General features: G+C 46.8%; 1 protein-coding gene across 2 annotated transcripts in view; it reads left to right on the top strand.

Moving 5' to 3' along the window:
- Positions 1–491: 491 nt before the first annotated feature.
- Positions 492–15,033, top strand: part of MIB1 (MIB E3 ubiquitin protein ligase 1) — a 211,074-nt gene continuing 196,532 nt past the window's right edge. Inside the window, exon 1 of one of the 2 annotated variants that reach the window (XM_073550851.1) lies at positions 492–1,017. In XM_073550851.1, the coding sequence (XP_073406952.1) occupies positions 789–1,017 (229 nt within the window). In that variant the 5' untranslated portion in view covers positions 492–788. The remainder of the gene's footprint in view (positions 1,018–15,033) is intronic. The other variant, XM_073550850.1, reaches the window with a different exon arrangement.

The raw sequence follows: 15,033 nt of genomic DNA, 5'->3' as shown, positions 1-15,033 counted from the left end.
GCAGCGAGGAGTCTGGGGGAGAAGCCGGCAGCGAGGAGTCTGGGGGAGAAGCCGGCAGCGAGGAGTGTGAGGGAGAAGCCGGCAGCGAGGAGTCTGGGGGAGAAGCCGGCAGCGAGGAGTGTGGGGGAGAAGCCGGCAGCGAGGAGTCTGGGGGAGAAGCCGGCAGCGAGGAGTCTGGGGGAGAAGCCGGCAGCGAGGAGTGTGGGGGAGAAGCCGGCAGCGAGGAGTCTGGGGGAGAAGCCGGCAGCGAGGAGTCTGGGGGAGAAGCCGGCAGCGAGGAGTGTGGGGGAGAAGCCGGCAGCGAGGAGTGTGGGGGAGAAGCCGGCAGCGAGGAGTGTGGGGGAGAAGCCGGCAGCGAGGAGTCTGAGGGAGAAGCCGGCAGCGAGGAGTCTGAGGGAGAAGCCGGCAGCGAGGAGTGTGGGGGAGAAGCCGGCAGCGAGGAGTCTGAGGGAGAAGCCGGCAGCGAGGAGTGTGGGGGAGAAGCCGGCAGCGAGGAGTCTGGGGAGCAAGCCGGCCTCAGCAGTGATGCGCGCTCCCGTCCTCTCCTCGCCGCTCGTCCCCGCTGCTCGCCTCTCCCCTCCCGCGCAGGCTCAGTAGTGTCGGTGACTGTAGCGGCGGCGGCCGGAGCTGTGGCCTTATCCCAATTCTCTATCTGAGGGAAACTTTCCTCCGCACTCCCCGCTGCCGGGATTAAGCGCTGTCTCCTCGCTGCTTCGGTGCCCGCTCGGCCAGAGACCAGAGGGAAAGTGAGGCAACCGGGCCCGGAGTGTCTGAATCCCTCCCGGGGGATGAGCGGCTCTCGCAACAACCGGGTTATGGTGGAGGGAGTCGGGGCCCGTGTGTCCAGAGGCCCGGACTGGAAATGGGGAAAGCAGGATGGCGGAGAGGGGCATGTGGGCACAGTGCGCAGCTTCGAGAGCCCCGAAGAGGTGGTGGTGGTGTGGGACAACGGGACGGCGGCCAACTACCGCTGCTCCGGGGCCTACGACCTGAGGATCCTGGACAGTGCGCCCACCGGTGAGACTGGCGGCCGTGAGTGTGCCCGGGGGGCTGTGCGGTCAGTGTGCCCGGTGCTGTGCCCTGTTGTGCGGCCATGAGTGTGCCCGATGCTGTGCAGTTAGTGTACCCTGAGTGTCCAAGACTGTTGTGCAGTCAGTGTGCCCGCTGTAATTGCAAGAAAGTGTGATGTGTATATCATGTAAGTGTCATTATGTGTGTTTTATACAATGTTCGTGTATGGTGTGTGTATATATATATATATAGTCAGGCACTCACACCTGTTAAAACTGGTTTGAATCACTGACTGGTAACCAACTTACGATTTTAGTTAAAAAAAAAAAAAAAAAATGCTTTGTCCCAATTAATTTGCACAGCTCTGTATGTGGCATATATCAGTGTGTGTTCTATACAATTGATATAAAAACTCTACACACCCCTGTTAAAATGCCAGGTTGGATTTTGTCATGTAAAATAATCGTACAGTGGAGAATCAGGTCAGAACTTTTTCCACCATTAAAGGGAACCTGTTACCAGAAAAAAAATACAGTTTAACCTACTGATATTGGGTTAAAGACATGAACAGTCTATAATTTTGAGAGTAGGTTAATTTTAATATTGAGAGATGGAATATCAAAAATAAAATCCAGAAAATCACACTGTATAAATTATATACCGTAAATTTGTTTGCATTTTGCAGTGAGAAATAAGTATTTGATCCCTCTGGCAAACAAGACTTAATACTTGGTGGCAAAACCCTTGTTGGCAAGCACAGCAGTCAGACATTTTTTGTAGTTGATGATGTTTGCGCACGTCAGGAGGAATTTTGGTCCACTCCTCTTTGCAGATCATGTCTTAGGGTACTGTTACACCAAGCGGTGGACCAGCGATTCCGACCAGCGATTTGATGCGGTCAGGACCGCTGGTGCATCGCTAGGTGGTCGCTAGTGAGCTGCCACACAGGCAGATCTCACCAGCGACATCGCAGGGGTCGGGGGTCGCTACTTACCTGTCAGACGTGGCGATCCTGCGTCCTCCCGCCCGGCTCCACGCCTCACTCGTCGTCACAGCAGGAAGCGGCCGACGAGGAATGGTCCAGGACGTTCTCGCGCGATCAACGATAACCAGCGGGGGAGCCGGTCGGAGGTAAGTATCACACACAGCTATATCGCAGTGTGTACCAGGGGCTTAAGTCGTTAAGATTTTGAGGCTTTCGCTTGGCAACTCGGAGCTTCAACTCCCTCCATAAGTTATCTATGAGATTAAAGTCTGGAGACTGGCTAGGCCGCTCCATGACCAAGGGAACCTGTCAGCAGGATTATGCACAGTAACCTACAGACAGTGTCAGGTCGGCGCCGTTATACTGATTAAAATCATTCATTGGTTGATTGAATCCATCTTGTTGTTGTTTCCTAATCTTTATTTCCAGTTTTTTGTTAATGAGATTCTCGTGCCCTAAGGCAGGGCTGGGGTTTGTGGTGCTCTGATTAGATATAGTGCAGACTGCTGACAGGTCACTGATCCCTCACTGACCTGCCCCCTAGTTTACATAATGAATATACTAATATATGTGTTTGAAAATAAAGCATGTCACTTGATCAAAATGGAGATGCCTGCGCACTTTCTCTTATCAGTTAGTGCCTATTATTTTCCTGTGTATCAAAGGAAAAATAAATCCCCATCAATATGGCGCTATCGGGTGCGCCTGCACATTAGCATCTGTCGTGTTCCGATAGATGCTACTGCCCAAGCGCCGCTGCCAGCTCCTTGTTGCATATACTTTGGTAAATATTGATGTGTGTTATATACAGCAGTCACATGTGGTATATATCGATGTGTGTTATATACAGCGGTCCCCTGTGGTGTACACTCACTGGCCACTTTATTAGGTACACCATGCTAGTAAGGGGTTGGACCCCCTTTTGCCTTCAGAACTGCCTCAATTCTTCGTGGCAGAGATTTAACAAGGTGCTGGAAGCATTCCTCAGAGATTTTGGACCATATTGACATGATGGCATCACACAGTTGGCGCAGATTTGTCGGCTGCACATCCCTGATGCGAATCTCCCGTTCCACCACATCCCAAAGATGCTCTATTGGATTGAGATCTGGTGACTGAGGAGGCCATTTGAGTACAGTAAACTCATTGTCATGTTCAAGAAACCAATCTGAGATGATTCGAGCTTTATGACATGGCGCATTATCCTGCTGAAAGTAGCCATCAGATGTTGGGTACATTGTGGTCATAAAGGGATGGACATGGTCAGCAACAATACTCAGGTAGGCTGTGGCATTGCAACGATGCTCAATTGGTACCAAGGGGCCCAAAGAGTGCCCAGAAAAAATTCCCCACACCATGACACCACCACCACCAGCCTGAACCGTTGATACAAGGCAGGATGGATCCATGCTTTCATGTTGTTTACGCCAAATTCTGACCCTACCATCCGAATGTCGCAGCAGAAATCGAGACTCATCAGACCAGGCAACGTTTTTCCAATCTTCTACTGTCCAATTTCGATGAGCTTGTGCAAATTTTAGCCTCAGTTTCCTGTTCTTAGCTGAGAGGAGTGGTACCCAGTGTGGTCTTCTGCTGCTGTAGCCCATCTGCCTCAAAGTTCGACGCACTGTGCGTTCAGAGATGCTCTTCTGCCTACCTTGGTTGTAACGGGTGGCAATTTGAGTCACTGTTGCCTTTCTATCAGCTCGAACCAGTCTGCCCATTCTCCTCTGACCTCTGGCATCAACATGGCATTTCCGGCCACAGAACTGCCGCTCACTGGATTTTTTTTCTTTTTCGGACCATTCTCTGTAAACCCTAGAGATGGTTGTGCGTGAAAATCCCAGTAGATCAGCAGTTTCTGAAATTCTCAGACCAGCCCTTCTGGCACCAACAATCATGCCACGTTCAAAGGCACTCAAATCACCTTTCTTCCCCATACTGATGCTCGGTTTGAACTGCAGGAGATTGTCTTGACCATGTCTACATGCCTAAATGCACTGAGTTGCCGCCATGTGATTGGCTGATTAGAAATTAAGTGTTAACACACAGTTGGACAGGTGTACCTAATAAAGTGGCCAGTGAGTGTATATCGGTGTGTATTATATACAGCGGTCACATGGTATATATCGGTGTGTATTATATTCAGCGGTCCCCTGTGGTGTGTATATATAGGTGTGTGTTATATACAGCGGTCCCCTGTGGTATATATAGGTGTGTATTCTATACAGTGGTCACATATGGTATTTATAGGTGTGTGTGTGTGTTATATAAAGCGGTCCCCTGTGGTGTATATATAGGTGTGTGTTATATACAGCGGTCCCCTGTGGTGTATATATAGGTGTGTGTGTGTTATATACAGCGGTCCCCTGTGGTGTGTATATATAGGTGTGTGTGCTATATTCAGCGGTCCCCTGTGGTGTGTATATATAGGTGTGTGTTATATACAGCGGTCCCCTGTGGTGTGTATATAGGTGTGCGTGTTATATACAGCGGTCCCCTGTGGTATATATAGGTGTGTATTCTATACAGTGATCACATATGGTATTTATAGGTTTGTATTCTATACAGCGGTCCCCTGTGGTATATATAGGTGTGTGTTATATACAGCGGTCCCCTGTGGTATACATAGGTGTGTATTCTATACAGTGGTCACATATGGTATTTATAGGTGTGTATTATATACAGCGGTCCCCTGTGGTGTATATATAGGTGTGTATTATATACAGCGGTCCCCTGTGGTGTATATATAGGTGTGTGTTATATACAGCGGTCCCCTGTGGTGTGTGTATATATAGGTGTGTGTGTTATATACAGCGGTCCCCTGTGGTGTATATATAGGTGTGTGTGTTATATTCAGCGGTCCCCTGTGGTGTGTATGTTATATACAGCGGTCCCCTGTGGTGTGTATATATAGGTGTGTGTTATATACAGCGGTCCCCTGTGGTATATATAGGTGTGTATTCTATACAGTGATCACATATGGTATTTATAGGTGTGTATTATATACAGCGGTCCCCTGTGGTGTGTATATATAGGTGTGTGTTATATTCAGCGGTCCCCTGTGGTGTGTACATATAGGTGTGTGTTATATTCAGCGGTCCCCTGTGGTGTGTATATATAGGTGTGTGTGTTTTATACAGCGGTCCCCTGTGGTGTACATATAGGTGTGTATTATATACAGCGGTTCCCTGTGGTGTGTATATATAGGTGTGTGTTATATTCAGCGGTCCCCTGTGGTGTGTACATATAGGTGTGTGTTATATTCAGCGGTCCCCTGTGGTGTGTATATATAGGTGTGTGTGTTTTATACAGCGGTCCCCTGTGGTGTACATATAGGTGTGTGTGGTGTGTATATATAGGTGTGTGTGTTATATACAGCGGTCCCCTGTGGTGTATATATAGGTGTGTGTGTTATATACAGCGGTCCCCTGTGGTGTGTATATGTAGGTGTGTGTGTTATATACAGCGGTCCCCTGTGGTGTGTATATATAGGTGTGTATTCTAAACAGTGGTCACATATGGTATTTATAGGTGTGTATTATATACAGCGGTCCCCTGTGGTGTGTATATATAGGTGTGTGTTATATTCAGCGGTCCCCTGTGGTGTGTATATATAGGTGTGTTTTATACAGCGGTCCCCTGTGGTGTACATATAGGTGTGTGTGGTGTGTATATATAGGTGTGTGTGTTATATACAGCGGTCCCCTGTGGTGTGTGTGTATATAGGTGTGTGTGCTATATACAGCGGTCCCCTGTGGTGTGTATATGTAGGTGTGTGTGTTATGTACAGCGGTCCCCTGTGGTGTGTATATATAGGTGTGTATTCTAAACAGTGGTCACATATGGTATTTATAGGTGTGTATTATATACAGCGGTCCCCTGTGGTGTATATATAGGTGTGTGTGTTATATACAGAGGTCCCCTGTGGTATATATAGGTGTGTATTATATACAGCGGTCACATGTGGTATATATAGGTGTGTGTTATATACAGCGGTCCCCTGTGGTATATATAGGTGTGTGTGTTATATTCAGCGGTCCCCTGTGGTGTATATATAGGTGTGTGTGTTATATGCAGCGGTCCCCTGTGGTATATATAGGTGTGTGTGTTATATACAGTGGTCCCCTGTGGTGTGTGTGTTATATACAGCGGTCCCCTGTGGTGTGTATATATAGGTGTGTGTGTTATATACAGCGGTCCCCTGTGGTATATATAGGTGTGTATTATATACAGCGGTCACATGTGGTATATATAGGTGTGTGTTATATACAGCGGTCCCCTGTGGTATATATAGGTGTGTGTGTTATATTCAGCGGTCCCCTGTGGTGTATATATAGGTGTGTGTGTTATATGCTGCGGTCCCCTGTGGTATATATATGTGTGTGTGTTATATACAGTGGTCCCCTGTGGTGTGTGTGTTATATACAGCGGTCCCCTGTGGTGTGTATATATAGGTGTGTGTGTTATATACAGCGGTCCCCTGTGGTATATATAGGTGTGTATTATATACAGCGGTCACATGTGGTATATATAGGTGTGTGTTATATACAGCGGTCCCCTGTGGTATATATAGGTGTGTGTGTTATATTCAGCGGTCCCCTGTGGTGTATATATAGGTGTGTGTGTTATATTCAGCGGTCCCCTGTGGTGTATATATAGGTGTGTGTGTTATATACAGCGGTCCCCTGTGGTGTGGTATATATAGGTGTGTGTTATATACAGCGGTCCCCTGTGGTGTATATATAGGTGTGTGTGTTATATACAGCGGTCCCCTGTGGTATATATAGGTGTGTGTGTTATATTCAGCGGTCCCCTGTGGTGTATATATAGGTGTGTGTGTTATATACAGCGGTCCCCTGTGGTATATATAGGTGTGTGTGTTATATTCAGCGGTCCCCTGTGGTATATATAGGTGTGTGTGTTATATACAGCGGTCCCCTGTGGTGTGGTATATATCGGTGTGTGTTATATTCAGCGGTCCCCTGTGGTATATATAGGTGTGTGTGTTATATACAGCGGTCCCCTGTGGTATATATAGGGGTGTGTGTTATATACAGCGGTCCCCTGTGGTGTATATATAGGTGTGTGTGTTATATACAGCGGTCCCCTGTGGTATATATAGGTGTGTGTGTTATATACAGCGGTCCCCTGTGGTATATATAGGTGTGTGTGTTATATACAGCGGTCCCCTGTGGTGTATATAGGTGTGTGTGTTATATTCAGCGGTCCCCTGTGGTATATATAGGTGTGTGTGTTATATTCAGCGGTCCCCTGTGGTATATATAGGTGTGTGTTATATACAGCGGTCCCCTGTGATGTATATATAGGTGTGTGTTATATACAGCGGTCCCCTGTGGTGTATATATAGGTGTGTGTGTTATATACAGCGGTCCCCTGTGATGTATATATAGGTGTGTGTTATATACAGCGGTCCCCTGTGGTGTGTGTATATATAGGTGTGTGTGTTATATACAGCGGTCCCCTGTGGTGTATATATAGGTGTGTGTTATATACAGCGGTCCCCTGTGGTGTATATATAGGTGTGTGTGTTATATACAGCGGTCCCCTGTGGTATATATAGGTGTGTGTGTTATATACAGCGGTCCCCTGTGGTATATATAGGTGTGTGTGTTATATACAGCGGTCCCCTGTGGTGTATATATAGGTGTGTGTGTTATATACAGCGGTCCCCTGTGGTATATATAGGTGTGTGTGTTATATTCAGCGGTCCCCTGTGGTATATATAGGTGTGTGTGTTATATTCAGCGGTCCCCTGTGGTATATATAGGTGTGTGTGTTATATACAGCGGTCCCCTGTGGTGTGGTATATATCGGTGTGTGTTATATTCAGCGGTCCCCTGTGGTATATATAGGTGTGTGTGTTATATACAGCGGTCCCCTGTGGTATATATAGGTGTGTGTGTGTGTTATATTCAGCGGTCCCCTGTGGTATATATAGGTGTGTGTTATATACAGCGGTCCCCTGTGATGTATATATAGGTGTGTGTTATATACAGCGGTCCCCTGTGGTGTGTATATATAGGTGTGTGTGTTATATACAGCGGTCCCCTGTGGTGTGTGTATATATAGGTGTGTGTGTTATATACAGCGGTCCCCTGTGGTGTATATATAGGTGTGTGTTATATACAGCGGTCCCCTGTGGTGTGTATATATAGGTGTGTGTGTTATATACAGCGGTCCCCTGTGGTATATATAGGTGTGTGTGTTATATACAGCGGTCCCCTGTGGTATATATAGGTGTGTGTGTTATATACAGCGGTCCCCTGTGGTATATATAGGTGTGTGTGTTATATACAGCGGTCCCCTGTGGTATATATAGGTGTGTGTTATATACAGCGGTCCCCTGTGGTATATATAGGTGTGTGTGCTATATACAGCGGTCCCCTGTGGTATATATAGGTGTGTGTGTGTTATATACAGCGGTCCCCTGTGGTATATATAGGTGTGTGTGTTATATACAGCGGTCCCCTGTGGTATATATAGGTGTGTGTGCTATATACAGCGGTCCCCTGTGGTATATATAGGTGTGTGTTATATACAGCGGTCCCCTGTGGTGTATATATAGGTGTGTGTGCTATATACAGCGGTCCCCTGTGGTGTATATATAGGTGTGTGTATTATATACAGCGGTCACATGTGGTATAGGTTGGTGGGATGGATGTGCTCTGCTTAGGGTTGCAGTCTGCTGGCTTTATCCTCTCCACCTCCCTCCCCGTGCTGTGGATATTAGCAGCTGTCCTCTGCTTTATAGCGAACAATGGCTGTAATTTGAATTGTAATGACCAATCATCTGTGAGCAGCCAGAGACGCCAGCAAACATGTCGGCTATTGTCCTGCTTATGGCACGATTTGGGAAAGGTGGCTCCTAAAGTGAGGGAAATGGGTGCGAATTTACAATATAGAAAAATAATTAAAAAATGAATGTAAAGTAAGTGAAACCCATTCTTTTTTATGGAGAGGAAAAAGGTACATATCAGTAAAAAAAAAGCACTCATTGACATATTAGCTCTGATATGAAAACCCTCAGTTCTATATAAAAGCCTGTTGCAGCCCTTGTTAGCATCTATGTATGGCTCTCCAGGCAGTCCATTTACAGATGTGGCTTGTTATTTGCAGGTCCATTCTTCTGCAGATGGGTTTTTGCAGGGTAGGAAATGTCAGATTTCATTGATGTAATTTTTGTGACCGCTTTAGGAGCCAAAGAAAGAAGTGGGAGACATGGGTACTTCTATTTTGTATCTACTGGAATGTTTATTTCTCAAAGAGCTGTCACAAAAACTGCATGTGTCACTCCAATTTAAAGGGTATCTGTCAGTAGGATCATCCCACCTAAGCCGTCTATATGGGCACGCAGTTCATAGAAAGTTGAATAAGGCTAGGTTCACATTAGCATTTGAGTTTGCAGCGTATCATCCGCATGCACAAATGCATGCAAAACACGTTTACGCAGCGGTTTTTATGCGCGTCATCTTACGTATGACGGAAAAAAAGCTGCGTACGTGCTTGTGTTTGTATGCGTTTTTGCATGCATTTTCATTGTTTATGCGCATGCGTTAGCTATGACACCAGACAGAAATGGGCGTGTCTTATGGCATTTTCTATTTACATTTTGAAGAATTAACCCCTTCACCCCCAAGGGTGGCTTGCACGTTCATGACCGGGCCAATTTTTAAATTCTGACCACTGTACCTTTATGATGTCATAACTCTGGAACGCTTCCATGGATCCCGGTGATTCTGACATATTGTACTTCATGATAGTGGTAAAATTTCATTCAAATAACTTGCGTTTATTTGTGAGAAAAACGGAAATTTGGCGAAAATTTTGAAAATTTCGCAATTTTCCAACTTTGAATTTTTATGCCCTTAAATCACAGAGATACGGCATACAAAAAACTTGATAACTAAGATTTCCCACATGTTTACTTTACATCAGCACAATTTTGGAACCAAAATTTTTTTTTGTTAGGAAGTTATAAGGGTTAAAAGTTGACCAGCGATTTCTCATTTTTACAACACCATTTTATTTTTACGGACCACATCACATTTGAAGCCACTTTGAGGGGTCTATATCAGTGGTCCCCAACCTTTTTTGCACCAGGGACCTGTTTCAAGCAAGACCATTCTTCCATGGCCCGGCAGGGTGGGGATGGAGGTGTGGCAGGGGCGGGGCTTTGGTCATAAGGGGGCGGGGCTATGGACGCGGTTATAGTGTAGCAGTGCATACTTATAATTAAATAACATTTATAATGTGACTCAACTCACCATAGGTTTTGAATGAGTGCTCCATCACCCCCATCCTTGCCTGCTCCATCACCCCATTCTTGCCTGCTCCATCACCCCATCACTCCCTTCTCCTCATCACTGCCATCTCTCCATCATTGCCTTCACCCCATCACTGCCGTCTCTCCATCATTGCCTTCACCCCATCACTCCCTTCTCCCCATCATTGCCTTCACCCCATCACTGACGTCTCTCCATCACTCCCATCAATGCCTTCTCTCCATCACCCCCATCATGGCCTTCTCCCATTACCCCCTCATGGCCTTCTCCCATCACCCCAGGCATCATGGCCTTCTCTCCCCATCATGGTCTTCTCCTCATGTCCCCATCTCCTCCAGGGCCAGGCTCCACCTACACAAACACAGACAAACACACACACACACAGACATACATGTTCACACACAGACATACATACACACACCACCTCTCTCCTCTCACCTGTCGCAGCATCGCCCGCGCTTCCTCGCTCTGACACAGCAGCGGCGCGCTCCTCTCTGTGTTAGTCAGAGACAGGAAGCGCGGGCGGCGGGCAGGAAGCTGGACGGGTCCTTGCAGCTCCGCTCCTGCTATTCCCTCTTGCAGGCAGCGGAGCTGCTTGGATCGCTCCCTGGCCGCCGCTACACATGAGGGCAGTTTAAGAATTGCTGCGCGCTGCCCCAGCCCCCGCTACGCCACTGACCGCCCCTGGCTCCCCTTGTGTCCGCGGACCGGCAAGGGCACTGCAGTGGCCCGGTGCTGGGCCGCGGACCGGCGGATGGGGACCCCTGGTCTATATGATAGAAAATACCCAAAAGTGACACCATTCTAAAAACTGCACCCCTTAAGCTGCTCAAAACCACATTCAAGAAGTTTATTAACCCTTTAGGTGCGTCACAGGAATTTTTTTGAATATTTAAAAAAAAAAATGAACATCTAACTTTTTTTTTTCACAAAAAAAATACTTCAGGTTCAATTTTTTTTATTTTACCAAGGGTTATTGTGCAATTTGTCCTGGGTACGCTGATACCTGATATGTAGGGGGGAACGACTGTTTCAGCGCATGGCAGAGCTCAGAATGGAAGGAGCGCCGTTTGACGTTTGGAGAGTCCTTGATGTACCTAAACAGTGGAAACCCCCTACAAGTGACCCCATTTTGGAAACTCGACCCCCCAAGGAACTTATCTAGATATGTGGTGAGAACTTTGAACCCACAAGGACTTTACAGAAGTTTATAACGTACAATTAAAAAATCATATTTTTTCCACAAAAATGATCTTTTCACCCCAATTTTTGTTTTCCCAAGGGTAACAGGACCCTAATAGTTATTGTGCAATTTGTCCTGAGTACTCTGACACCCCATATGTGGGAGAAAACTACTGTATGGACACACGTCAGGGTTCGGAAGGGAAGTAGTGACGTTTTGGAATGCAGACTTTGATGGAATGGTCTGCGGTTGTCATGTTGCCTTTGGAGAGCCCCTAATGTACCTAAACAGTGGAAACCCCCACAAATGACCCCATTTTGGAAACTAGACCCCCTAAGGAACTCCAAGGGCTTCACAGAAGTTTATAATGCCCGGGCATGAAAATAAAAAAATCTTATTTTTTCCACAAACATGATCAATTAGTCCCCAATTTTTTCATTTTCCCAAGGGTAACAGGAGAAATTGGACCCCAAAAGTTGTAGTCCAATTTGTCATGAGTACGCTGACACCCCATATGTGGGAGAAAACTACTGTATGGATACACGTCGGGGCTCGGAAGGGAAGTAGTGACGTTTTGGAATGCAGACTTTGATGGAATGGTCTGCGGGTGTCATGTGCGTTTGGAGAGCCCCTGATGTACCTAAACTATTGAAACTCCCCACAAGTGACCCCATTTTGGACACTAGACCCCCCACGGAACTTATCTAGATGTGTGGTGAGCACTTTGAACCCCCAAGTGCTTCACAGAAGTTTATAACGCTCGGACGTGAAAACAAAATGATATTTTTGCCCTCAATTTTTTATTTTCCTAAGGGTAGCAGGAGAAATTGGACCCCAAAAATTGTTTTGCAATTTGTCCTGAGTAGGCTGATACCCTACATGTGGGGGTAAAACACTGTTTGGGCGCATGGCAGAGCTTGGAAGGGAAGGAGCACCATTTGACTTTTTCAACTCAGAATTGCCTGGAATTGAGATTAGACGCCATGTTGCATTTGGAGAGCCCCTGATGTGCCCAAACAGTGGAAACCCCCAATTCTAACTCTAGCCCTAGCCCTAACCCTAGCCCTAGCCCTAGCCCTAGCCCTAGCCCTAACCCTAGCCCTAACCCTAACCCTAGCCCTAACCCTAGCCCTAGCCCTAACCCTAGCCCTAACCCTAATGGGAAAATGGAAATAAATACATTTTTTTTGTTTTATTATTTTTCCCTAACTAAGGGGGTGATAACGGGGGGTTTGATTTACTATTTATGGCGGTTTTTATGTTTGGCAGCTGTCGCACGCTAAAAGACGCTTTTTATTGTAATTTGTAAGGCTAAGTGCACACGTATTGGAACTATCGCGGAAATTACCGCGAGAATTCCGGAATTCCATTCTGCGGGAAAATCGCATTTTAAATTCCCGCGATTTTCCCGCGGAAAAACTAGCATTTTGCAAGCGTATTTACCTTGCAAAATGCTAGCGTTTTCCAAGCGATCTGTAGCATCGCTTGGAGAACTGATTGACAGGTTGGTCACATGCGTCAAACATAGTGTTTGACGAGTGTGACCAAGTTTTTACTATTGAGGCCGCCTATGCGGCTTCAGTAGTAAAAGATAGAATGTAAAAAAAAAATAAAAAATGGTGTTATTCTTACCTTCCGGCGTCCCGCACAGCCGTTCCCAGTAATCCTTTGCGAAAATGCCCGCGATGACGTCCGTTCTCGCGGGATTGCGACGTCTCGCGGTAATTCGCGATGACGTCACGCGAATTACCGCGAGACTTCACGATCCCGCGAGAACGGACGCCATCGCGGGCATTTTCGCAAAGGCTTACTGGGACCGGGAGTGAGGAGAGAGGCGGGAATGCTGCGCGGGACGCCGGAAGATAAGAATAACAATATTTTTTATTTTAAATTCTATTTTTTACAGGGATATGGTACCCAAAGCCTGGAGGACAGTCTCCTCTCCTCCGGACCGTGGGTACCATCCTCAATTGTTCTGCTTACTTTCCGCATGGTGGACACAACCACATGCGGGAAGTAAGCGGAACAATGCATTCCTATGGGTGCGGGATCGCCGCGATTCCGCAAATTAATGAGCATGCTGCGGTTTTTACCGCAAAGCGATACCGCCGCGGTAAAAACCGCAGCATTAGCACAGCATTGCGGAATCCCATAGGAATGCATGGGATGCTTATTTTTCTATTTTTCGCGGCAAAATCGCGCGGTTAAAACTGCCGCGGAAACGCGAAAAAAAACGCCACGTGTGAACTCAGCCTAAAAATAGTTTTTGCATCACCACATATTGAGAGCTATAATTTTTCCGTATTTTGACCCACCGAGTCCTGTGAGGTCTTATTTTTTGCGGGACGAGTTGACGTTTTTATTGGTACCATTTTCGGGCACATGACATTTTTTGATCGCTTTTTATTCCGATTTTTGGGACGCAGAATGAACAAAAACCAGCGTTTCATGAATTTCTTTTGGGGGGGTGCGTTTACACCGTTCAGCGTACGGTAAAATTGATAACTGATAAAATTGATAGGCACTACACAGACTTCCTCATGCCCCCGAAGTCCCCCGTCGCCATCTTGGATTCGGGGGCCTGCAGGAAAGGAGCCCCCCGCAGCAGCGCTGCACATTGCGCTGCCGTGGGGGGGCTCAGGGAAGCACGGAGGGAGCCCCCTCCCTGCCGATGCTTCCCTTTAACCCCCGGTACACCGCGATCATGTTTGATCGCGGTGTGCAAGGGGTTAACGTGTCGGGGGGCGGTCCGTGACCGCCCCTGACACATTGTGCCGGGTGTCAGCTGTGATAATCAGCTGACACCCGGCCGCGATCAGTGGCGCTCACCACGTGTGCGCCGCTGATCGCGGTAGACGTACTATCCCGTCCATGGGCATAGGGGCCCGGGTCCCATGGACGGGATAGGACGTCGGATGTCAGGAAGGGGTTAATACATACGCATGTACTTGTGTACCAATGCATTCCCATAGACAGTAATGCGTTTTTTGAACGCACTCATGCGCATGTCTGCGTATATTTGACGGATTTTTGACGCACAAAAAAATGCAACATGTTGTGTTTGCCGAACACCTCTGCACACCGCGAACAACACATGCGTACGCAAAAGCATGCTAATGCATGTCCCTGCGTACACCATGTTAAATATATGTACGCATGCGGATGTGTGCGGATCAAACTGTGTTCACACAAACGCTAATGTGAAACCAGGCTTAAATAACTTTATCTGCTAATCCGATGTCTTATTCCAGAGAAATCCACGTTTTTCTTATGTGTATGACCTGTTCAGATCTACGGGCCGGAAACAAATTTGCATGAGAATCTGCCTAAAGAGATTAAACAGCTCTGGCAAAAAATTAAGAGACCGCTGCACAGTTTTACAAAAATCAGCTCCTCTACATGTCTGACAGCCATTCCATTCCAGCATCAGTTGAATTCCAACCAGAATACACCTCATTCTACTTAATGTGCTTCTGATTAGGTGATCACCTGAACCAAATCTTATTTAACGAAGGAAAGTATAAAAAAAACCTGCTGTGGTGTTCACA

This window comes from Dendrobates tinctorius, unplaced genomic scaffold (assembly GCF_039654945.1).
Source record: "Dendrobates tinctorius isolate UK_male_01 unplaced genomic scaffold, ASM3965494v1 ptg000171l, whole genome shotgun sequence".
In the NCBI taxonomy this organism is placed as follows: Eukaryota; Metazoa; Chordata; class Amphibia; order Anura; family Dendrobatidae; genus Dendrobates; species Dendrobates tinctorius.
This window is presented reverse-complemented; position numbering and strand designations above follow the sequence as displayed.